Source organism: Taeniopygia guttata, chromosome 22 (assembly GCF_048771995.1).
Source record: "Taeniopygia guttata chromosome 22, bTaeGut7.mat, whole genome shotgun sequence".
Lineage (NCBI taxonomy): Eukaryota > Metazoa > Chordata > Aves > Passeriformes > Estrildidae > Taeniopygia > Taeniopygia guttata.
In genome coordinates, this window is record NC_133047.1 from 1,867,399 (window position 1) to 1,891,556 (window position 24,158).

The 24,158-nt window shown below is 60.7% G+C and overlaps 2 protein-coding genes across 2 annotated transcripts in view; both read left to right on the plus strand.

The window, feature by feature from the left end:
* The window catches only part of DMTN (dematin actin binding protein), a 28,232-nt gene extending 24,984 nt beyond the window's left edge, over positions 1-3,248 (plus strand). Inside the window, exons 18-19 of the mRNA XM_072917650.1 lie at positions 947-2,581; positions 2,760-3,248. Coding sequence (XP_072773751.1) covers positions 947-1,060 — 114 coding nt within the window. The 3' untranslated portion in view covers positions 1,061-2,581; positions 2,760-3,248. The remainder of the gene's footprint in view (positions 1-946; positions 2,582-2,759) is intronic.
* On the plus strand, positions 3,235-23,072 carry LOC115498119 (uncharacterized). Its single transcript, XM_041720492.2, has 16 exons — positions 3,235-4,171; positions 10,505-10,633; positions 10,735-10,809; positions 13,084-13,139; positions 13,633-13,705; positions 13,817-14,055; positions 14,156-14,335; positions 15,359-15,442; positions 15,589-15,712; positions 17,026-17,210; positions 17,934-18,058; positions 18,136-18,256; positions 19,360-19,462; positions 19,747-19,901; positions 20,711-20,821; positions 22,243-23,072. The coding sequence occupies exons 1-16, from the start codon at positions 3,235-3,237 to the stop codon at positions 22,267-22,269; spliced, it is 2,724 nt and encodes a 907-aa protein (XP_041576426.2). The 3' UTR covers positions 22,270-23,072.
* The last annotated feature ends 1,086 nt before the right edge of the window (positions 23,073-24,158 follow it).

The window sequence follows — 24,158 nt, forward strand, 5'->3', positions numbered from 1 at the left end:
ATATTCTCAAATATTCTGAAATATTCTAAAATAGTCTCAAACGTTGTCAAATATATTCTGAAATATTCTCAACTATATTCTGCAATACTCTGAAATATTGTGAAATATTCTAAAATATTCTCAAATATTGTCAAATATTGTGAAATATTCTGCGGCATTCTGGAATATTTGGGAATATTCTGGAATATTCTGCAATATTCTGGAATGTTCTGGAATATTCCGGAATATGCTGTGCTATTCCAGAATATTCTGGAATATTCTGCACTATTCTGGAATATTCCGGAATGTTCAGGAATACTCTGCGCTATCCCGGACTGTTCCGGAACGTTCTGGAATGTTCAGGAATACTCTGTGCTATTCTGGAATATTCTGGAATACTCTGGAATACTCTGTGCTATCCCGGACTGTTCCGGAATGTTCTGGAATGTTCTGGAATACTCTGCGCGATTCTGGAATATTCCAGAATGTTCAGGAATACTCTGCGCTATTCCGGAATACTCAGGAATACTCTGCGCTATTCTAGAATATTCCGGAATGCTCTGGAATACTCTGCGCTATCCCGGACCATTCTGGAATGTTCTGGAATACTCTGCACGATTCTGGAATATTCCCGAATGTTTGGGAATACTCTGCGCTATCCTGGACTATTCCGGAATACTCTGGAATACTCTGTGCTATTCTGGAATATTCTGGAATGTTCTGGAATATTCTGCGCTATTCTGGAATATTCCGGAATGTTCTGGAATGTTCTGGAATACTCTGCGCTATCCCGGACCATTCCGGAATGTTCTGGAATGTTCAGGAATACTCTGCGCTATCCCGGACTGTTCCGGAATGTTCTGGAATACTCTGCGCTATCCCGGACTGTTCCGGAATGCTCTGGAATACTCTGCGCCATTCCGGACCGTTCCGGAACGTTCTGCCGCATTCCCGCCTCCCTCCGCAGCGGCACCTGTCCCCCGAGGATTTCCTGCGCGTGTTCGACATGTCCCCGGAGGAGTTCGCCAAGCTGGCGCTGTGGCGGCGCAACGAGCTGAAGAAAAAGGCCTTCCTCTTCTGAGCCTTCCTCCTCTTCGGAGTCATCCTCCTCCTCCTCGGAGTCATCCTCCTCCCTGAGCCTTCCTCTTCTGAGCCTTCCTCCTCCTCGGAGTCATCCTCCTCCTCCTCGGAGTCATCTTCCCTGAGCCTTCCTCCTCGGAGCCTTCCTCCTCTTCGGAGTCATCCTCCTCCTCCTCGGAGTCATCCTCCTCCCTGAGCCTTCCTCTTCGGAGTCATCCTCCTCCCTGAGCCTTCCTCCTCGGAGTCATCCTCCTCCCTGAGCCTTCCTCTTCTGAGCCTTCCTCCTCCTCGGAGTCATCCTCCTCCCTGAGCCTTCCTCTTCTGAGCCTTCCTCCTCGGAGTCATCCTCTTCCTCCTCGGAGTCATCCTCCTCCTCCTCAGAGTCATCCTCCCCGAGCCTTCCTCTTCGGAGTCATCCTCCTCCTCCTTGGAGTCATCCTCCCTGAGCCTTCCTCTTCAGAGTCATCCTCCTCCTCCTCTTCGTCCTCCTCCCTGAGCCTTCTTCTTCTGAGCCTTCCTCTTCAGAGTCATCCTCCTCGGAGTCATCCTCCCTGAGCCATCTTCCTCCTCCTCTTCTGAGCCTTCCTCTTCTGAGCCTTCCTCCTCTGAGTCATCCTCCTCCTCCTCTGAGTCATCCTCCTCCCTGAGCCTTCCTCTTCTGAGCCTTCCTCCTCCTCCCTGAGCCTTCTTCTTCTGAGCCTTCCTCTCCTGAGCCTTCCTCCTCCTCCTCTGAGCTTTCCTCCTCCTCCTCTGAGCCTTCCTCCTCTGATTCATCTTCTGAGCCTTCCTCCTCTGAGTCATCCTCCCCGAGCCTTCCTCCTCTGAGTCCTCCTCTCCTGAGCCTTCCTCCTCCTCCTCCTCCTCGCCCTCCCAGCCAGCCCAGTCCCTCTCACGCCACTTTGGGGCTCTCAGCCGGTTTTATTGGGGTCCCCCCCGTGTCCCCAAATCAGCCCCCCCAGATCCGGGCACGGGGGGCTCCGACCTGCCCGGCCCCGGGGGTGGGCACGGTGGGTGGGGGGAGGTTTGGGGGTTCAGGAGGGGAGATTTGGGGGTTCAGGAGGGGAGGTTTGGGGGGGTTCCAGCCAGGAGAGGAGGTTTGGGGGTCTCAGCCAGAAGGGGAGATTTGGGGGGCCAGGAGAAGATGTTTGGGGGTCCAGCAGGGAGGGGAGGTTTGGGGGTTCAGTCCGGGAGAGGAGATTTGGGGGTCTCTGGGCTTTGTGCCCCCCTTTTCCCCCTGGGAACGTTCCCGGCTCTGCTGTCGGACCTCCACTGTGGGGGGCTCAGGAGGGCACTGGAGTGATGATTTGGGGGGCTCAGGAGGGCACTGGGGCGATGATTTGGGGGGCTCAGGAGGGCACTGGGGCGATGATTTGGGGGGCTCAGGAGGGCACTGGGGCGATGATTTGGGGGGCACTGGAGCGATGATTTGGGGGGCTCAGGAAGGATGATTTGGGGGGCTCAGGAGGGCACTGGAGCGATGATTTGGGGGGCTCAGGAAGGATGATTTGGGGGGCTCAGGAAGGCACTGGAGCGATGATTTGGGGGGCACAGAAGGGCACAGGAAGGATGATTTGGGGGGCACTGGAGTGATGATTTGGGGGGCTCAGGAAGGCACAGGAAGGATGATTTGGGGGGCTCAGGAAGGATGATTTGGGGGGCTCAGGAAGGATGATTTGGGGGGCTCAGAAGGGCTCAGGAAGGATGATTTGGGGGGCTCAGGAGGACACCGAACTGGCATGGACGATGAACTGGAGCGATGGATCGGAACAGGGCACGGCCCGATGGGCACCGCGGCCGCGCACCGGCGGCGGGCACTGCCCGGCACCGGGCAGCACCTTCCCTTCCCCCCTCCCCTCCCCGGGCACACGTTTTGGGCAGGACCCCTCTCTCCCCGCGCCCCCCGACCCCTCCACGCTCCCCGGTTTTTGTTTCCAGCCACTTCCCAGCCGCTCGACCTTGTTGGGATGTAAAGAATGTAATTTCTCGGGAATTCACTGGCCCATACTTGCCTTTCACTGCTACAAACGACATATCTATAAATATATATATAAATATGGGTTGTTTTCGGACTGGACTACAGTGATTCACTTTCTCTGTTTTTGTTAGAGTTTATTTTATTTGCTGGTGTTGGAGAATCCGCGTGAGAGTGATTTTTTGCTTACAATTAAAGGTGAAATGGCTTTATCCAACCCGGCTCCGCAGCTTTGCTTCCCCCCCATCCTCGTCCCAAAATCCCACCCGGAGCCGCCCCTCGTCCCCGAGCCCGGTTCCCGGCAGATGGCGGCGCTGCTCCGAGGAGGATGCGGAGCCCTCCCCGCCTTCCTCCCGCCCCGGCCGGGTGCGCTGGGGGCCCGCAGGGCGTGTGCGAGCCGAGCCGAGCCGGGCCGGGACTGCGCTGCCCCGGTCCGATCCCGACCCCGGTCCCGGTCCCGATCCCGGTTCGGATCCAGGCTCCGGTCCCGATCCCCGATCCCGGTCCGGATCCCGGTCCCGGTCCGGATCCCCAATCCCCATCCCTGTCCCGATTCCAGTCCCGATCCCGATCCCGATCCCGATCCCGATCCCGATCCCGATCCCGATCCCGATCCCGGTCCCGGTCCCGGTCCTGGTCCGGTCCTGATCCTCATCCTCACCCCTGTCTCGATCCCTGTCCGGATCCCGGTCCCGGTCCGGATCCCCAATCCCCATCCCTGTCCCGATTCTGGTCCCCATCCCCAACCCGGTCCCGATCCCGATCCCGATCCCGGTCCGAATCCCGGTTCCGGTCCCGATCCCGATCCCGATCCTGATCCCGGTCCCAATCCCCGATCCCCCATCCCGATCCCCATCCTCCCCCCTGTCCCGATCCCGGTCCGGATCCCGGTCCCGGTCCGGATCCCCGGTCCCCATCCCTGTCCCGATCCCGGTCCGGATCCCGGTCCCGGTCCGGATCCCCGGTCCCCATCCCTGTCCCGATTCCGGTCCTCATCCCTGTGCCCAACCCGATCCCGATCCCGGTCCCGGTCCCGGTCCCGGTCCAGGTCCCGGTCCGGTGGCGGTCCCGGTGGCGGTCCCGGTCCGGTGCCGGTCCCGGCGCGATGTGAGCGCTCCCACACCATGTCCCGGCAGCGAGGTACGGGGGGCTCGGGGGGGTGCGCGGCTGGGGGGACCGACTCAAACCCGGGGGGAAAAGGGGGTTCGGTGCCCGGGGGAGCCGCGTGGGGCTGCCCACGCGGGCGCGGCTGGTTTGGGGCGCCCGTGGGGGCGTGGGAGGGAAAAGGGGGTTCGGGAAGAGAGGAGAGGGTGAAAATGGGGCGGTGGGAGGGGACAAGGAGGGACGGGGTGTCCCCCGCGCCGTTGGGGTGCCATGGCAGGGTTGTGGGGGGACATCGCCCCTTTCCAGCGCCCTCCCAGGGGCAATTTGGGGGTGCAACAGGCGTGGGGGGAGCGTCCCCACCCTGCAGCCGTGGCCCGGAGCCTCCGCACATGACGAGTGACGGAGCAGCTCCCCGCAGCCTCCTCTGAGTCATCCCCAGCCGGGCCAGGGCCACCCCCGCACCCCCCGGTGTCCCCCGGGTCCCTCCCGGTGTCCCCCGAGTCACCCCCGGTTCAGCCCCGCACCCCCCGGTGTCCCCCGGGTCACCCCCGCACCCCCCGGTGTCCCCCGGGTCACCCCCGGGTCACCCCCGGGTCACCCCAGGGCCACCCCCGCACCCCCCGGTGTCCCCCGGGTCACCCCCGCACCCTCCGGGTCACCCCCGGGTCACCCCCGGGTCACCCCCGGGTCACCCCCTCGTGGCACCGATCGTGCCCCGCGTGGGCGCCGGGCCCGAAGGGCAGCCCCGAACCTCAGCCCGCGCTGGCATCACCCGGGCACCGCGCGTTCCCCTGGCATCCCTGCGGCCGCCCCGGCCTTCCTCCTCCATCCTGGCACGGGGATGAGGAGGGTGGCATGGGGATGAGGAGGAAGGCACGAGGAGGAGGAGGATGGCACGGGGATGAGGAGGATGGCACGAGGATGAGGAGGATGGCACGGGGATGATGGCATGAGGATGAGGAGGATGGCACGGGGAGGAGGAGGAAGGTACGGGGAGGAGGAGGATGGCACGGAGATGAGGAGGATGGCACGAGGAGGGGAAGGTTGCCATGAGGATGAGGAGGATGGCACGAGGAGGAGGAGGAGGATGGCATGGGGAGGAGGAGGGTGGCATGGGGTTTAGGAGGATGAGACGAGGATGAGGAGGATGGCACGAGGAGGAGGATGATGGCATGGGGATGAGGAGGATGGCACGGGAATGAGGAGGATGGAACAGGGACGAGGACGAGGATGGCACGAGGATGAGGAGGATGGCAGAGGGAGAAGGAGGATGGCACGAGGATGAGGAGGATGGCACGAGGATGAGGAGGATGGCACGGGGATGAGGAGGATGGCACGAGGAGGAGGAGGATGGCACGGGGAAGAGGATGATGGCATGGGGAGGAGGAGGATGGCACGGGGATGAGGAGGATGGCACGGGAATGAGGAGGATGGCACGGGGACGAGGACGAGGATGGCACAAGGATGAGGAGGATGGCACGGGGATGAGGAGGATGGCACGGGGAGGAGGAGGATGGCACGGGGATGATGGCATGAGGATGCGGAGGATGGCACGAGGAGGAGGAGGAGGATGGCACGGGGACGAGGACAAGGATGGCACGAGGATGAGGAGGATGGCACGGGGATGATGGCATGAGGATGAGGAGGATGGCATGGGGAGGAGGAGGATGGCACGGAGATGAGGATGATGGCACGAGGAGGGGAAGGTTGCCATGAGGATGAGGAGGATGGCAGGAGGAGGAGGAGGATGGCACGGGGACGAGGAGGATGGCCCGGGGATGAGGACGATGGCACGGGGATGAGGAGGATGGCACGGGGATGTGGAGGAAGGCACGAGGAGGAGGAGGATGGCACGGGGATGAGGAGGATGGCCCGGGGAGGAGGATGGCACGGGGAGGAGGATAATGGCATGGGGAGGAGGAGGATGGCATGGGGATGAGGAGGATGGCACGAGGAGGAGGAGGATGGCACGAGGATGAGGAGGATGGCACGGGGATGAGGATGGCACGGGGAGGAGGAGGATGGCACGGGGAGGAGGATGATGGCACGGGGAGGAGGATGATGGCATGGGGATGAGGATGGCACGGGGAGGAGGATAATGGCATGGGGAGGAGGAGGATGGCATGGGGATGAGGAGGATGGCACGAGGAGGAGGAGGATGGCACGAGGAGGGGAAGGTTGCCATGAGGATGAGGAGGATGGCACGAGGAGGAGGAGGATGGCACGGGGATGAGGAGGATGGCACGAGGAGGAGGAGGATCGCACGGGGAGGAGGAGGATGGCACGGGAATGAGGAGGATGGCATGGGGATGAGGAGGATGGCACAGGGAGAAGGAGGATGGCACGAGGATGAGGAGGATGGAACGAGGAGGGGAAGGTTGCCATGAGGATGAGGAGGATGGCACGGGGAGGAGGAGGATGGCCCGGGGATGAGGAGGATGGCACGGGGAGGAGGAGGATGGAACGGGGATGAGGAGGAAGGCACGACGATTAGGAGGATGGCACGGGGAGGAGGATGGCACGGGGATGAGGAGCATGGCACGGGGATGAGGAGGATCACACGGGGAGGAGGAGGATGGCACGGGGAGGGTGGCATGAGGCTGAAGATGCCACACGCCCCGCGGGAGCTTTGCCGGGAGACGCTCTGTGCGTGTTTTTGGGGGCGTTTTCCTCCCGCCCTGGCCACCGAGGCAGATGTTTTCCATCCCGCCCGCTTTCCCTTGGCACGGCAGCGGGCACCGAGCCCGAGCTGCGGGCAGCCCCTCCCCTCCCTGCACCGGCTGCGGGCACGGCTGGGCACGGCTGGGCACGGCTGGGCACGGCTCGCGGCCGGGGGGAGCCGGGGAGGCCGCAGAGAGGGCAGAGGGTGAGCGGACAGAGATGTCATTGCCCAGGAATTCGGCCTGGGCGGAGGAGCGGAGAAAGGGAGGGAGGGGAGGGAGGGGAGGGAGGGGAAGGACCGGCCCCGCCAGCCGGGGTGGGGTGGGGACAGTCCCCGTGTGCCCCCCACCACCCGTGTCCCCCTTCCGCCAGCCCCCGCCGCAGCCCCCGCCGCTTTTCCCGCAGGGAATTCTTTGCCCCCCGCTTCCCTTCCCTTCCCCGGTTTCCAGGGCAATCCAGATGTTTGGGCCGCGCTGCCAGATGTTTCCTCTCCCCCCGGGCAGGGTGTGTGCTCCCGGCCGGGGACGCGCGGAGGGGACACGGGGGTGCCCCGTGCCAGCACCTCCGGGGCAGGAGAGGCGGCTTCACACGCGTGGCACTGAGGGGCTCCTTCCCCCGCCTGCCCTCGCCTCACCCAGGGGTGCCACCTCCTTTTTGGGGTGCGCTGTGTCCCTGTTAATGCACAGAAATGCGGGGTTCGGGGATGTGGGGGTCAGCAGGGCCTGGCAGGAGGGGTGGTGACTGCAGGAGGGGTGGTGGTGGCTTTGCTGGGATTGTCCCTTTTTGGCTGGGAGGTGGCTCTAGCCTCACCCAGGGGTGCCACCTCCTTTTTGGGGTGTGCTGCGTCCCTGTTAACCCAGAGAAATGTGGGGTTCGGGGATGTGGGGGTCACCGGGGCCTTGCAGGAGGGGTGGTGGTGGCTTCACCAGGACTGTCCCTTTTCAGCTGGGAGGTGGCTCTAGCCTCACCCAGGGGTGCCACCTCCTTTTTGGGGTGTGCTGTGTCCCTGTTAATGCCCAGAGAAATGTGGGGTTAGGGGATGTGTGGGTCACTGGGGCCTTGCAGGAGGGGTGGTGGTGGCTTCACTGGGACTGTCCCCCCCTTTCCGGCTGGGAGGTGGCAGGGGGACTCGAGCAGCCGGCAGGGTGCTCTGGGGACAGCTGGCACCTGTGCCAGGCGGCTCTGGAAGGTTTGATGCCAGCATGCTGGCAGGACCTCTGGGGACAGCGGTGCCACCATCCCTCGGCACCCAAACGTGCCAGTGACCATCTGTCCCCTTTCCTTTATCCTTGTCCCTTGTCCCTTGTCCCTTCTCCCTGTCCCTGTCCCTTGTCCCCTGTCCCTGTCCCTTGTCCCCTGTCCCTGTCCCTTGTCCCCTGTCCCCTGTCCCCAGTCCCTGTCCCCTCTCCCTTGTCCCTTGTCCCCTGTCCCTGTCCCTTGTCCCTTGTCCCTTGTCCCTTGTCCCTTGTCGCTTGTCCCCTGTCCCTTGTCCCTGTCCCTGTCCCTTGTCCATGTCCCTTGTCCCTTGTCCCCTGTCCCTTGTCCCCTGTCCCTTGTCCCCTGTCCCTTGTGCCTTATCCCTGTCCCTTGTCCCCTGCCCCTGTCCGTTGTCCCCTGTCCCTTGTCCCTGTCCCCTGTCCCTTGTCCCTGTCCCTGTCCCTTGTCCCTGTCCCTCGTCCCTTGTCCCCTGTCCCTTGTCCCCTGTCCCCTGTCCCCAGTCCCTGTCCCCTCTCCCTTGTCCCTTGTCCCCTGTCCCTGTCCCTTGTCCCTTGTCCCTTGTCCCTTGTCCCTTGTCGCTTGTCCCCTGTCCCTTGTCCCTGTCCCTGTCCCTTGTCCATGTCCCTTGTCCCTTGTCCCCTGTCCCTTGTCCCCTGTCCCTTGTCCCCTGTCCCTTGTGCCTTATCCCTGTCCCTTGTCCCCTGCCCCTGTCCGTTGTCCCCTGTCCCTTGTCCCTGTCCCCTGTCCCTTGTCCCTGTCCCTGTCCCTTGTCCCTGTCCCTCGTCCCTTGTCCCCTGTCCCTTGTCCCCTGTCCCTTGTCCCCTGTCCCTGTCCCCTGTTCCCTCTCTCGTCCCCTGTCCCTGTCCCCTGTCCTTGTCCCCTGCCCCCGTCCCTGTCCCCTGTCCCCTGTCCCCTGTCCCTGTCCCTTGTCCCCGTCCCTTCTCCCTGTCCCTGTCCCTGTCCCTTGTCCCTGTCCCTCGTCCCTTGTCCCCTGTCCCTGTCCCTTGTCCCCTGTCCCTTGTCCCCTGTCCCCTGTCCCCTGTCCCCTGTCCCCTTTCCCTTGTCCTTGTCCCCTGTCCCCTGTCCCCTGTCCCTTCTCCTTGTCCCTTGTCCCTTGTCCCCTGTCCCTTGTCCCTGTCCCCTGTCCCTTGTCCCTGTCCCTGTCCCTTGTCCCTTGTCGCTTGTCCCCTGTCCCCTGTCCCCTGTCCCTGTCCCTTGTCCCCTGCCCCTGTCCGTTGTCCCTTGTCCCTGTCCCTCGTCCCTTGTCCCCTGTCCCTGTCCCTTGTCCCCTGTCCCTTGTCCCTTGTCCCCTGTCCCTGTCCCTGTCCCTCGTCCCTTGTCCCCTGTCCCTTGTCCCCTGTCCCTGTCCCTTGTCCCCTGTCCCTGTCCCTTGTCCCCTGCCCCTGTCCGTTGTCCCCTGTCCCTTGTCCCCTGTCCCTGTCCCTTGTCCCTGTTCCTTGACCCCTGTCCCCTGTCCCTTGTCCTCTGTCCCTTGTCCCCTGCCCCTGTCCGTTGTCCCCTGTCCCTTGTCCCATGGCACTGGGGACACTGCCGTAGCATTGGGGACACCCCCATGGTATCGAGGACCCTCCATGGCACTGGGGACACCCCCATGGCATCAGGGACACCCCCACGGCAGCAGGGGCATTCCATGGCACTGGGGACATTCCCATGGCATCGGGGACACTCCATGGCACTGGGGACACCCTCATGGCATTGAGGACACCCCCATGGTATCAGTGACCCCTCCATGGCATCGGGGACACCCCCATGGCATCAGTGACCCCTCCATGGCATCAGTGACCCCTCCATGGCATCGGGGACACCCCCACGGTATTAGTGACCCCTCCATGGCATTGGGGACACCCCATGGCATCGGGGACACCCCATGGCATTGGGGACACCCCCATGGTATCAGTGACCCCTCCATGGCATCAGTGACCCCTCCATGGCATCGGGGACACCCCCATGGCACTGGGGACACCCCCATGACATCAGGGACACCCCCACGGCACTGGGGACACCCTCATGGCATTGGGGACACCCCCATGGTATCAGTGACCCCTCCATGGCATCGGGGACACCCCCATGGTATCAGTGACCCCTCCATGGCATCGGGGACACCCCATGGCATTGGGGACACCCCCACGGTATCAGTGACCCCTCCATGGCAGAGGGGACACCCCCATGGCAGAGGGGACACCCCATGGCATTGAGGACACCCCATGGCACTGGGGACACCCTCATGGCACTGGGGACATCCTCATGGCATCAGGGACCCTCCATGGCATCAGTGACCCCTCCATGGCATCGGGGACACCCCCATGGTATCAGTGACTCCTCCTGGCATCGGGGACACCCCCATGGTATCAGTGACCCCTCCATGGCATCGGGGACACCCCAGCCGTGCCCAGTGCAGGGGAAGGGCCGGGGAGCCGTGCCCGCAGGCTCCTGTGGAGGGTGGCACGTCCCTGTCGCTGTCCCCTGCAGACCTGGACCAGCTCCTGTGGGACCTGCGCTCCTTCCTGCTCCTGCTGGACCGCGAGAGCCTCAGCGCCGCCGCTCGGGCCAAGAAACGCTCCGTGTCCGCCCTGCTGGCCCGGCTGCAGCGCCCGCCCCGTGAGTGTGGGTCTGGGGGCGGGGGGACCCCCCGGCCGGTGCCCGCTGGGCATTGGGGCAGGCTCGGGGGGCGCGGCCCTGACCCGGCGCTGCCCCCGCAGCAGAGGATGCCGAGTACATGATCATGCGCTGCCTCTCGCCCTCCCCGGTGACCCCGACGGGCCAGTGCAGCCCGGGTGAGTGTCACGCTCATCATCATCATCATCATCATCATCATCATCATCATCATCATCATCATCTTTGACGTCCCCCCCTCTCAGCCCCCTGAATTATCAGGCTGGCCCAGAGATCCGAGGCTTTGAGGGGAGGAATATCAGGAGAGGGCAAAGATTTCCGGAAGAGGCTCTTACCCCGATGTGTGCTGGTGCAGTTCTCTTTGTTCTGTGATGTCCAAGGGAAAGAGCGGGACAAAAAGAGGCCGAACAGGAAATTCCAGGGGTTTATCCAGGCTTTGGATAGGGAGCGTGTCATGGTTTGACACTGGCACAATGCCGGTGCCCCTGTGAAAATGCAACCTATCAATTGAATGCTGTGAAATTCGATCGAGAACAGAACAAAACAGGCCAAACTTAATAACAAAGGGAAAAAAAATTATTAAGCTACCACTACTACTACAAAAGGAAAAAGAAAGGAAAAAAACCACACACACAAAATTCAAAATGAAAACCTTTCAAAACATTCCTCCTCCCACCAGCCAACTTCACCAAACCACAGCGAGGCCCATTTGGATCCTTAATCCAGTTTTCACCCTTCAATATAATCAATACTGAATCCATCAGGGAAGAGAGGAGTCCCCCTTGCACCACAGACCCCCAGGAAACACAGCTGCCACCTCTTGTGTTTCCATGGCACACCGGCCAGTGTGACACTCTCCTCTCCATGTCACAGTGCTCTCACCACCGTGCATGGACCAAAACCGCTCACAGGGCTCCTTTAAGGATGCTTTGCCAAGGACCAACAGGAACAACAGTCCAGTGTCTCATTTTGGGACCACAGTCCCCCCCATTTCCCCCTGGGGCCGAGAATCCAAGAACAGAGATCTCCTTCTCTTCTTCTCTGAAGACGGAGAGCATCCTCACACCCTCCTCCGCTTTTCTCTGTCCGTTCCTGAACTGGCAGCTGCTGAAGGGTCTCTTGGCTCACATTTGCATCCCCCTAAAATGCAGTCCCTCTCCTGGAGGAAGGATTGGTTCGGTCTATGGCTGACAAGAAGAGTCCAGCCAAAAGCCATGACAGCTTGTGGGGGACTCAGATTCAGTCAAAGAAAAGAAACTGAGAGTTTCCAGCCAGGCAGAAACCTGGGAAAGAGCTGGCGAAGAATGTAAATAATTCTTTATCTCTCTTGTTGTTCATATTTTTTATAGTTAAGTTCTGTCGCTGTGCATCAAGCACTGTACACCAACGGTGTGAATTGTTTTCACTTCAGGACCAGTGGAATCGGTCCTCACAAAGCTCTGTATAGAAGAGCGGTGTATTTTGAATAAAGGAGAGTTTTTAGTATTACAGCTTCTGAATCAGAGTCTTCTCATTCCCACCCTGCCTCGACAGCGACAAGGTTGCATTTTCATGGGGGTGCTGGCATTGCGCTGATTTATTAAAAAAATATGGATATTGATCTAGTACCGATATCCAACTGTGACGGACAAAAACTCTCTAACAATTTAAAGTTAGAAAGTGAGTGTTTATTGTGTGTGGGATCGCTCCCAAATCCACACCGCAGCTTCCAGGTGATTACAGAGTCTTTTTATCCATACAAGTGTTGAATACCCAAAATACAAATGCATATTCATCATTTTGGTACATCCCATTCCCCGCTTCATACGCTAATCACTCCAAAAGCCATTCAGCAGGTGTGGTTTGTTCCCTGAAATGGGTCGGTGTCCCTTCCATGGGGAGGGGTCCCAAAATGAGGAAGTCAATGAAGTCTTCCTCGTTCTGACCTTTCTGCCTTTTCAATGCAAATGTGACAAATGAACTCTTGGTAGAACTCCCATTCCTTGGCTTCAGTTGGTTTCAGAACAGAGGAGGCCCACAATTGTCTTATGTTCCTAAAAGCTATTTATCAATTTATATTCTTCATTACAAACCCAGCTAACTAAACATTGTGCTGACAAGCAATCAATTATTAGTTAACTACTAACTCCTAACTTCATCAAGGCCTACTCATTTATTATTATTATTTTAATTAATTCTAGTAAGGCTTATTTCTAACTAAAATCTTAGCTCTTCAAGAATCTCTAAATGCCTTAAAGTCTACATTTCAGTGCCAGTCTCAAACCATGGCAGAGCTCTTCTCTGGCTCTCCGCCGACCCCGCTGGGGCAGGAAGGAGGGTCCAGGGTTATCCTGATCAGAGTCACAGGGGTCCTGAGCTCACTGTAACACATCTCCTCCTCCACGCGTGGTTTGGGGGGTCCCCGACCCCTCAGCCGGTCCGGTTTCCCCCCGCAGGCTCCGGGAGCGCAGAGGCAGCGGGAGGAGGAGGCCGGGAGCGCCCGCACGGAGCGGTGAGAGGGGGCAGCGAGGGGCTGGGGGGCGCAGGGGGGGGTGGGAGAGGGGCTCGGCTGCTGCTGTTGAGGCAGGATGGGAATGAATAGACTTGACTCAGAAGGTTGTGAGAGTGAAACTTTGATTTATTTAAAATACACCGCTCCTTTATACAGAGCTCCGTGAGGACTAAATCTATTGAAGTGAAAACAATGCACAGCTTTGGTGTACAGTGCTTGACGCAGAACTTACCTATAAACAATGTGAAAAACAAGAGACATAAAGAATTATTTACATTCTTATTTAGCTCTTTCCCAGGCATCTGCCTGGCTGCCAACTCTCAGTTTCTTTCTTTGACTGAATCCGAGTCCCACACTCGGCCACCCCAGGGCTGGCTAAGATTGCTCGCAGGAGGGGGTCCCACCACGCTGGAAATCTTCGTGGTGCCCCCCTGCCCACCGAGGGGGGACCCAGTGAGGTTCCCCACCTTTGGAACACCCCTTGTACCCCCAGAACAAGGAGCCAGGGGTCCCTCCGACCCTCCCAGCTGATGACTCCTACGAAGACACCGAACCCCCCGAGCACGGTGAGGTCTCCCCACGACCCCTCCCCAGCTCCCTGAGGTCTCCCCACGACCCCTCCCCAGCTCCCCCCACGCCCCCCACCCCGGCCTGACCGACCCCATCCCGGCTCGCAGGCGGTGGTGACAGCGACAGCAGCCACTACGAGTCGTACGGAGAGGAGGAAGAGGAGGAGGAGGAGGATGGGGGCGTGACGGACCGGGCCCATTACCTGCGCTGGCCAGCGGGCACCAGCGCCGAGCCCCCCGATCCCCCCGGGCGCCCCGAGGCGCAGCTCTGTGGTTTCCTCTGGAGGAAGCGCTGGCTGGGGCGGTGGGCCAAGCAGCTTTTCATCGTCCGGGAGCACGTCCTGCTGGTGAGGGGCTGGCAGGAGGATGGGTAAAGGTGGCAGAGGGGCTCCGTGCCCAATTCTAACCCCTCCGTGCCCCCCTGGCCCCGCCGTGCCCGCCCCGCAGTGCTTCAGGTGCGCCGCGGACCTGCAGCCGCTGCTGCAGCTGGACCTGCGCGGCTGCCGCGTCTCCTGCAAGGACAAGAGGGGCAAGAAGATGCCCCACGCCCTGAAGGTGGCAGGGAGGGCAGGAGAGGTGCTGGTCATCGGCTTCCAGAGCCGGCAGCAGGCTGAGGACTGGAGGAAGGTTTGGAGGTGTTGCAGCCGGGCAGGAGGAGGGTGGGCAGGGGGGAAATGGGGGAACAGCCCTGCCCCGGTGCTGCTGGGGGAGCTGGGGATGATCCGGGGTGTCCCCAGTTCCCTTCTGGGGGTTGTGAGCCCCAGATCCTTTCTGGGGGTTGTGGGGAGCACTTTTAGTGGGGGCTGGGGATGATCCCCAGTTCCCTCCTGGGGGTTGTGAGGAGCATTTTTAGTGGGGACCTAGGGATGATCCGGGGTGTCCCCAGTTCCTTTCTGGGGGTTGTGAGGAGCATTTTTAGAGGGGGCTGGGGATGATCCGGGGTGTCTGCAGTTCCCTTCTGGGGGTTGTGAGCCCCAGTTCCCTCCTGGGGGTTGTGGGGAGTATTTTGGGTTCTGAGGAGCATTTTTAGTGGGGGGTGAGGATGATCCGGGCTGTCCCCAGTTCTTTTCTGGGCGTTGTGAGTCCCAGATCCTTTCTGGGGGTTGTGAGGAGCATTTTTAGTGGGGGCTGGGGATGATCCCCAGTTCCCTCCTGGGGGTTGTGAGCCCCAGGTCCCTCCTGGGGGTTGTGGGGAGTATTTTGGGTTCTGAGGAGCATTTTTAGTGGATGGCTGGGGATGATCCCCAGTTCCCTTCTGGGGGTTCTGAGGAGCATTTTTAGTGGGGACCTGGGGATGATCCGGGGTGTCCCCAGTTCTTTTCTGGGGGTTGTGAGCACCAGATCCTTTCTGGGGGTTGTGGAGAGCATTTTGGGCTCTGAGGAGCAATTTTAGTGGATGGCTGGGGATGATCCCCAGTTCCCTTCTGGGGGTTCTGAGGAGCATTTTTAGAGGGGGGCTGGGGATGATCCCCAGTTCCCTCCTGGGGGTTGTGGGGAGTATTTTGGGTTCTGAGGAGCATTTTTAGTGGGGAGCTGGGGATGATCCCCAGTTCCCTCCTGGGGGTTGTGAGTCCCAGATCCTTTCTGGGGGTTGTGGGGAGCATTTTTAGCGGGGGGCCGGATGGCGGGGTGAGCTGTGCCCGTCCCCAGGTGATCGAGGAGGTGAGCAGCGATGCCCCGAGCGGGCTGGCGGCTCTTGGGGTCCCAGCGCCGCCTTCCTCCAGGCCCGGCAGGGTGAGTTTGGTCCCCCCGGGAAATAAACCGCAACCCCATATCCTGGGGAGAGCTGGGACCCCACAGTTTCGGGGCTCTCCCCACAGTTTCGGGGCTCTCCCCACAGATTCGGGGCTCCCCTCACAGATTCCGGGCTCCCCCCACAGATTCGGGGCTCCCCCTATCCCCACTCCGGGCCTGCCTCACCGCAGCTCGGCAAGGAGGAAGAGGAGGAGGGGAGGAAGCGCTGCCGGCCAAGCCCCGCGCGGCGCGGAGAGGACGGCAAAGGAGGTGGGGGGCTGCGAGGGGTCAGGGTTCGGGGTTCGGAGTTTGGGGTTCGGGGTTCCTGGTTCGGGGTTCGGGGTTCGGGGTTCGGGGTTTGGGGTTCGGGGTTCGGGGTTTGGGGTTCGGGGTTCGGGGTTTGGGGTTCCTGGTTTGTGATTCGGGGTTTGGGGTTCGGGATTCGGGGTTCGGGGCTCGGGGTTTGTGGTTTGGGGTTCGGGGTTTGGGATTCGGGGTTCGGGGGTCAGGGTTCGTGGTTCGGGGTTTGGGGTTCGTGGTTCGGGGTTTGGGGTTCGGGGTTCGGGGTTTGGGGTTCGGGGTTCGTGGTTCGGGGTTCGGGGTTCGGGGGTCAGGGTTCGTGGTTCAGGGTTCGGGGTTTGGGGTTCGGGGTTCGGGATTCGGGGTTTGGGGTTCGGGGTTCGGGGTTCGTGGTTCGGGGTTTGGGGTTCGTGGTTCGGGGTTCGGTTCGGGGTTCGGGGTTTGGGGTTCGTGGTTTGGGGTTCGTGGTTCGGGGTTCGTGGTTCGGGGTTCGGGGTTCGGGGTTCGGGGTTCGGGGTTTGGGGTTCGTGGTTTGGGGTTCGTGGTTCGGGGTTCGTGGTTCGTGGTTCGGGGTTCGGGGTTCGGGGTTCGGGGTTCGGGGTTCGGGGTTCGGGGTTCGGGGTTCGGGGTTCGTGGTTCGGGGTTTGGGGTTCGGGGTTCGGGGTTTGGGGTTCGGGGTTCGGGGTTCGGGGTTTGGGGTTCGGGGTTTGGGGTTTGGGGTTCGGGGGTCAGGGTTCGTGATAAGTGGTTTGGGGTTCGGGGTTCGGGGTTCGGGGTTTGGGGTTTGAGGTTCGGGGGTCAGGGTTGGTGGTAAGTGGTTCGGGGTTCGGGGGTCAGGGTTCGGGGTTCGGGGTTTGGGGTTCCTGGTTTGTGGTTCGGGGTTTGGGGTTCGGGATTCGGGGTTCGGAGTTCGGAGTTCGGGGTTTCGGGTTCGGGGTTCGGGGGTCAGGGTTGGTGGTAAGTGGTTCGGGGTTCGGGATTCGGGGTTCGGAGTTCGGGGTTCGTGGTTCGGGGTTCGTGGTAAGTGGTTCAGGGTTCGGGGTTCGGGGTTCGGGGTTTGGAATTCGGGATTCGGGGTTTGGGGTTCGGAGTTTGGGGTTCGGGATTCGGGGTTCGGGGTTCGGGATTCGGGGTTCAGGGTTCGGGGTTTGGGGTTCGTGGTTCGGGGTTTGGGGTTCGGGGTTTGGGGTTCGGGATTCCTGGTTCGTGGTTCGTGGTAAGTGGTTCGGGGTTCGGGGTTCGGGGGTGCCATCCCCCGTGCCCGCTGCCGGCGCTGCCCGCAGGGTTCCCGGTGCTCCGGCAGCGCCTGCGGGCCGCGCTCCGCCGCGGAGCCCTGCGGGTGCTGGCGGTGCCCGGCGCTGCCCCGCGCCCGGAGGGATGCCGGGGGTCCCCCGGGACGGCCGCCGGATCCCCCCAAAACCTCCGCGCCCGCATCGCCCAGCGCGGCCGGGAGCTGGCCCGGCTGCAGGTGAGTGACCAGTGGGGTACCCCGGTGTGCCTCCCGGGGGCACCCCCTGAACCTGGACTCTGCTTCGGGGGCACCCCCTGAGCCTTGACCGTGCCCCAGGGGCACCCCCTGAACCCGGACTCTGCTTCGGGGGCACCCCCTGAGCCCAGACCCGGCCCTGGGGGCACCCTCTGAACCCAAACCCTGCCCTGGGGGCACCCCCTGAGCCCAGACCCTGCCCCAAGGGTGCCCCTGAGCCCAAACCGTGCCCTGGGGGCACCCCCTGAGCCCAGACCCTGCTTTGGGGGTACCCCCTGAGCCCAGACCCTGCCCCAAGGGCACCCCCTGAGCCCAGACCCTGCCCCAAGGGCACCCCCTGATCCCAGACCCTGCCCCAAGGGCACCCCCTGATCCCAGACCCTGCCCTGGGGGCACCCCCTGAGCCCAGGCCCTGCCCTGGGTGTGCCCCCTGAGCCCAGACCCTACCCTGGGGGTGCCCCCTGAGCCCAGCCCCTGCTTTGGGGGTGCCCCCTGAGCCCAGACCCTGCCCTGGGGGCACCCCCTGAGCCCAGCCCCTGCTTTGGGGGTGCCCCCTGTGCCCAGCCCCTGCCCTGGGGGCACCCCCTGATCCCAAACCCTGCCCTGGGTGTGCCCCCTGAGCCCAGACCCTGCCCCAAGGGCACCCCCTGATCCCAAACCCTGCCCTGGGGGTGCCCCCTGAGCCCAGCCCCTGCCCCCCACCAGGCCCGTCCGGACCAGGGGAGCGAAGCCCGACTGAGGACCCCACAGACCAGGGGGGCAGCGGAGCCCAAGAAGGGCGAGGGGCCCCCCCCGAGACCCCCGAGGCCGAGCAGCCGCCCCGCTGCCGGGTAAGGCCTTGGGGCACCCCCATCCCTGCCCCTCCCTCTGGGCTGGGGGGGCTCAGGGCATCCCCTCCTGCTCGCAGGGGGCTGCTGCTGCGCCGTGTGCCCACCCCCAACGCCTACATGGACGATCCCTCCGGGCACCCCCTGCCAGCCGGGACCCCCAAACATCTCTCCTGCAGCGCGGAGCGGCTGCAGCAGCTGGTAACCTCTGCTGGTGCTCTGTGCCCCCCGCTCCTGCCCCTCAGGGGGGGCAAATCCACTCCCACTGTCCCTGTGCCCGTGGGCTTCACCGTCCCCATGCCCCTGGGTACCATCCCTGTGCCCCCGGGTACCATCCCCGTGCCCCCGGGTACCATCCCCGTGCCCCTGGGTACCATCCCTGTGCCCCTGGGTACCATCCCCGTGCCCCCGGGTACCATCCCCGTGCCCCTGGGTACCATCCCCGTGCCCCCGGGTACCATCCCCGTGCCCGTGGGTTTCACCACCCTCTTGCCCGCGGGCTTCACCATCCCCTCACTCCCATTCTTCACCATCCCAGTGCCCCCTGGGCCGTGCCATCCCCTCACCCCCGGGTTTCACCCTCACCGTGCCCCCGGGTTTCACCGTGCCCTCACCCCCGGGCTTCACCATGCCCTCACCCCCGGGTTTCACCGTGCCCTCACCCCCGGGCTTCACCGTGCCCTCACCCCCGTTCTTCACCATCCCAGTGTCCCCTGGGCTTCACCATCCCCTCAGCCCTGAGTTTCTCCATCCCCGTGCCCCCGTTCTTTATCGTGCCCTCACCCCGGGTTTCACCGTGCCCTCACCCCCGTTCTTCACCATCCCGGTGCCCCCAGGCTTCACCGTGCCCTCACCCCCGGGTTTCACCATCCCCTCAGCCCCGAGTTTCTCCATCCCGGTGCCCCCGTTCTTCACCGTGCACTCACCCCGGGTTGCACCATGCCCTCACCCCCTGGTTTCACCGCGCCCTCACCCCCGTTCTTCACCGTGCCCTCACCTCCGTTCTTCACCATCCCAGTGCCCCCTGGGCTCCACCATCCCCTCACCCCCGGGCTTCACCATCCCTGTGCCCAGAGGTTTCACCATCCCGGTGCCCCCAGGCTTCACCGTGCCCTCACCCCGGGTTTCACCATCCCGTCACCCCCGTTCTTCTCCATTCCCTCACCCCCGGGTTTCACCGTGCCCTCACCCCGGGTTTCACCCTCCCCATGCCCCCGGGTTTCACCGTGCCCTCACCCCCGTTCTTCACCATGCCCTCAGCCCCGGGTTTCACCCTGCCCGTGCCCCCGGGCTTCTCCCCGCAGCAGCCGAGCCTGGAGCAGGCAGTGCCAGGGCAGCGCCCCAGACCCGTGTCTGCCCTGCCCGGCTGTGCCAGCGCCGCGGGCGGTGCCCGGGCCTCGCCGGCAGGTGAGAGGGGTGGGTGGGAATGTCCAGGGAGACAGCGGTGCCCAGGAGATTTGGGATTTCTGTGTCCTCCCTCCTTTCCCTTCCTGCTGATTATTCGGGATTGTCCCCGCGGCCTTTCCCAGCTGCGTGGTGGCGCGCCGCAATAATTTTAATTTTGGAGCGTTTTGACTGGGAAGGTGGGAGTTTGTGAGGTGTCCCCTGCCCCACATCCCCTGCCCCACATGCCAGCGGCGGGCAGGGCTGGCCCGTGCCCGGCCTTGGCAGCGCTCCTGCTCTGCTTGCAGGGCACAGAGCTTTTCCCAAGCCGGAGGAGCACACGGGGCAGCTGCCGAGGGGCGCGAAGGGCGGGCTGAGATCCGGCTCCGAGATCAACCTGCTGGCGCTGGGCACGGCGCTGAGGGGGCACATCGCTGCCAGCGCCAGCTCGGCTGGCTCCGAGGTGGGCAACTGCCGGAATCTGGGGTATTGATGATTCCGAGAGTGTGAAAAACCTCTGTCAGCCCCGCTGCCAAAGCAGAAGCCATAATTGGTCTGTGCTGTTTCAAGGTTGTTTATTCTGTTTATCTCTACCATGTTCTGCTGCCCTGCCGCAGCTCTGTCCTGCAGGGCAGCGTGTGGGGCTCTGCCCTCAGTGGGATGGTACAAACATTAAATACCACAAACTACCTGTGCTGGATTTACAATAACGTGCCAATATCTGTCACCTACGTTGGACAGTGTGTCCCCAGCCTGAACCAACAGAAAAATGCCAACACCACAGTGAAACATGGAGGGCATGAAGAAGGAGAAAAAGGACAAGGCACACCTGATTTCCTCCATCTTGTCCCCTTTGGACCCCTCATCTAGAATCCTAAAATTTTACTTTTGCACCCGTGTCACAGTTAATTATTACTTATTTCAAACACTCAGAGCTTGTAATTCATCCTGTAAGATTGAAAACTCTTTTCCATGGACAGAGATCACAGCCAGTGTCTCTGGGGGCTCTGTCCAGGGGGTTCCTGACCCCTGCCAGGGTCCCAGGGCAGCCAGAGGGATTCCCTGGGTTCCCCCAGGGGACACCGAGGGGGTCTGAGTTGGGTTTGAGGGGTGAGTTGGGTTTGAGGGGTGAGTTGGGTTTGAGATGTGAGTTGGGTTGGAGGTGTGAGTTGGGTTTGATGTGTGAGTTGGGTTTGAGGGGTGAGTTGGGTTTAAGGTGTGAGTTGGGTTTGGAGGACGCCCCCGAGCCTTTTCTCGCTGTGTTTCCCGCAGGGCTCGTTCCTCAGGCCGCTGCTGAAGCGCTCCAGCTCGGCCAGGAGCGCCCTGAGACCGCCGCCGTCCCCGCTCACGGCCGGGAAGGGAAATGTGATGCGGAAGAGAAAGGTAATTCCAGGATCTGGGGGAACGGGAAGGGTTTAGGGGATCTTACAGGACGGGGAAATGAGGGATTGATCCGCTAAAAATGGGGAAATGAGGGATTGATCCCCTACAGAACAGGGAAATCAGGGATCGATTCCGTACAGGACGGGGAAATGAGGGATTGATCCCCTAAAAACAGGGAAGTGAGGGATTGATTCCCTACAGAACGGGGAAATCAGGGATTGATTCCGTACAGGACGGAGAAATGGGGGATTGATCCCCTAAAAACAGGGAAATGAGGGATTGATCCCCTAAAAACAGGGAAATGAGGGATTGACCCACTAAAAACAGGGAAATGAGGGATTGATCCCCTAAAAATGGGGGAATGAGGGATTGATCCCCTAAAAATGGGGAAATGAGGGATTGATCCCCTAAAAACAGGGAAATGAGGGATTGATCCCCTACAGAACAGGGAAATCAGGGATCAATTCCGTACAGGACGGGGAAATGAGGGATTGATCCCCTAAAAAGAGGGAAATGAGGGATCGATCCCCTATAGAACAGGGAAATGAGGGATTGATCCCCTATAGAACAGGGAAATGAGGGATTGATCCACTAAAAACAGGGAAGTGAGGGATTGATCCCCTAAAAACAGGGAAATGGGGGATTGATCCCCTAAAAACAGGGAAATGAGGGATTGATCCCCTACAGGACAGGGAAATCAGGGATCGATTCCGTACAGGACGGGGAAATGAGGGATTGATCCCCTAAAAATGGGGAAATGAGGGATTGATCCCCTAAAAACAGGGAAATGAGGGATTGATCCGCTAAAAACAGGGAAATGAGGGATTGATCCGCTAAAAACAGGGAAATGAGGGATTGATCCCCTAAAAACGGGGGAATGAGGGATTGATCCCCTAAAAACAGGGAAATGAGGGATTGATCCCCTACAGAACAGGGAAATCAGGGATCGATTCTGTACAGGACAGGGAAATGAGGGATTGATCCCCTAAAAATGGGGAAATGAGGGATTGATCCCCTACAGAACAGGGAAATGAGGGATTGATCCCATAAAAACACAGAAATGAGGGATTGATCCCCTACAGAACAGGGAAATGAGGGATTGATCCCCTACAGAACAGGGAAATCAGGGATCGATTCCGTACAGGACGGGGAAATGAGGGATTGATCCCCTAAAAATGGGGAAATGAGGGATTGATCCCCTAAAAATGGGGAAATGAGGGATTGATTGCCTAAAAACGGGGAAGTGAGGGACTGATCCCCTAAAAACAGGGAAATGAGGGATTGACCCCCTAAAAACACGGAAATGAGGGATTGATTGCCTAAAAACGGGGAAGTGAGGGATTGATCCCCTAAAAACACAGAAATGAGGGATTGATCTGCTAAAAACAGGGAAATGAGGGATTGACCCCCCAATTTTGCAGGAGTGGGAGATGAAATCTGCCATGTGAGGACGCGGCGGGATTCTCCCGGAGAACCTCGGGCTGCGCGTGGATCGCGCAGGACCAGCCTGAAATTCGCCTTTTTCCCATCAGTATCAACGCTACAACCGCGCACATTTATTTTTTTATACGCAGATATATCCCTACACACATAGCAGCTCTCCAGCCAGGCTCTCCCCCACCCTTCCCGCGGTTTTTGGGGTTCATAATTTCGGGGTACACAATTCCCGGGGGTCCCAGCCATGTTCTCCCCACCCTTCCCTCGGTTTTTGGGGTTCACAATTCCCGGGGGTCCCAGCCATGCTCTCCCCACCCTTCCCTCGGTTTTTGGGGTTCACAATTCCCGGGGGTCCCAGCCATGTTCTCCCAACCCTTCCCTTCATTTTTGGGGTACACAATTCCCGGGGGTCCCAGCCATGCTCTCCCCACCCTTCCCGCGGTTTTTGGGGTTCATAATTTCGGGGTACACAATTCCCAGGGGTCCCAGCCATGCTCTCCCCAACCCTTCCCTTCATTTTTGGGGTACACAATTCCAGATTTCACCTTCAGGAGCTGCTGGCTCTGTCCCAAGTCCATCAGTGGCACCCCAAACCCCCTCCAGCACCCCAAATTTTCAGGGAATTTGGGGTGCTGGATCCAGACGAACCCCGGGAAAGAGGAATTTGGGAAGGATCCGATTGTCCTTTCCCTGGAGGCAGCGGCCCCGGGCTGGGCCCGGGGTGATTTTCCAGCAGCTGCGCTCGGCAGGGCTTGGTTGTCATTGGAGAAATTTCGGTTTTTGTTTGTTTTTTTAAAGAGAATTTTAAAAATAAGTTGTAAAATTTGGGGTTTATGGGAAAAAAAGCTGGGAAGAGGGTGTCCTTGTATTTATCCTGGGGAGTGTGGGCTCCTGGGACACGATCCCATAAAAAACAGGGCACGGGGACCCCCTCCAAGGACACACGATCCCCTCCCAGGGACCCCATCCCCAAAAGAGGGACCCCATCTCCAAAAGAGGGACCCCATCCTCTCCCAGGGACCCCATCCCGGGAATCATGGACCCCATCCGGGGAATCAGGGACCCCATCCCCAAAACAGGCACCCCATCCCCAAAAGAGGGACCCCATCCTGGGAATCAGGGACCCCATCCCGGGAATCAGGGACCCCATCCCCAAAAGAGGGACCCCATCCCAGGAATCAGGGACCCCATCCCCAAAAGAGGGACCCCATCCCGGGAATCCAGGACCCCATCCGGGGAATCAGGGACCCCATCCCCAAAACAGGGACCCATCCCGGGAACCGGGGACCCCATTTGGGAAACAGGGACCCCCATCCCGGGAATCGGGGACCCCATCCCCAAAAGAGGGATCCCATCCCCGTGGGGTCAGCGCGGAGAATTTGGGGTGGCTGGGGACAGGCTGGGACACGTCCTGCACCCCGGGAGCTCCGGAACAGCGCCGGGAGAGCTCCGGCCGGAATTCCCCGAATTCCCGGAATTCCCGGAATTCCCGGAGCTCGGTGCCGGCTCCAGCGGGGTCTGTCCTGCAGGGCAGCGTGTGGGGCTCTGCCCTCAGTGGGATGGTACAAACATTAAATACCACAAACTACCTGTGCTGGATTTACAATAACGGGCCAATATCTGTCACCTACGTTGGACAGTGTGTCCCCAGCCTGAACCAACAGAAAAATGCCAACACCACAGTGAAACATGGAGGGCATGAAGAAGGAGGAAAAGGACAAGGCACACCCAATTTCCTCCATCTTGTGCCCTTTAGACCCCTAAGCTAGAATCCTAAAATTTTACTTTTGCACCCGTGCCACACTTAATTATTACTGATATCAAACACTCAGAGCTTGTAATTCATCCTGTAGGATTGAAAACTCTTTTCCATGGGCAGAGATCACAGCCAGTGTCTCTG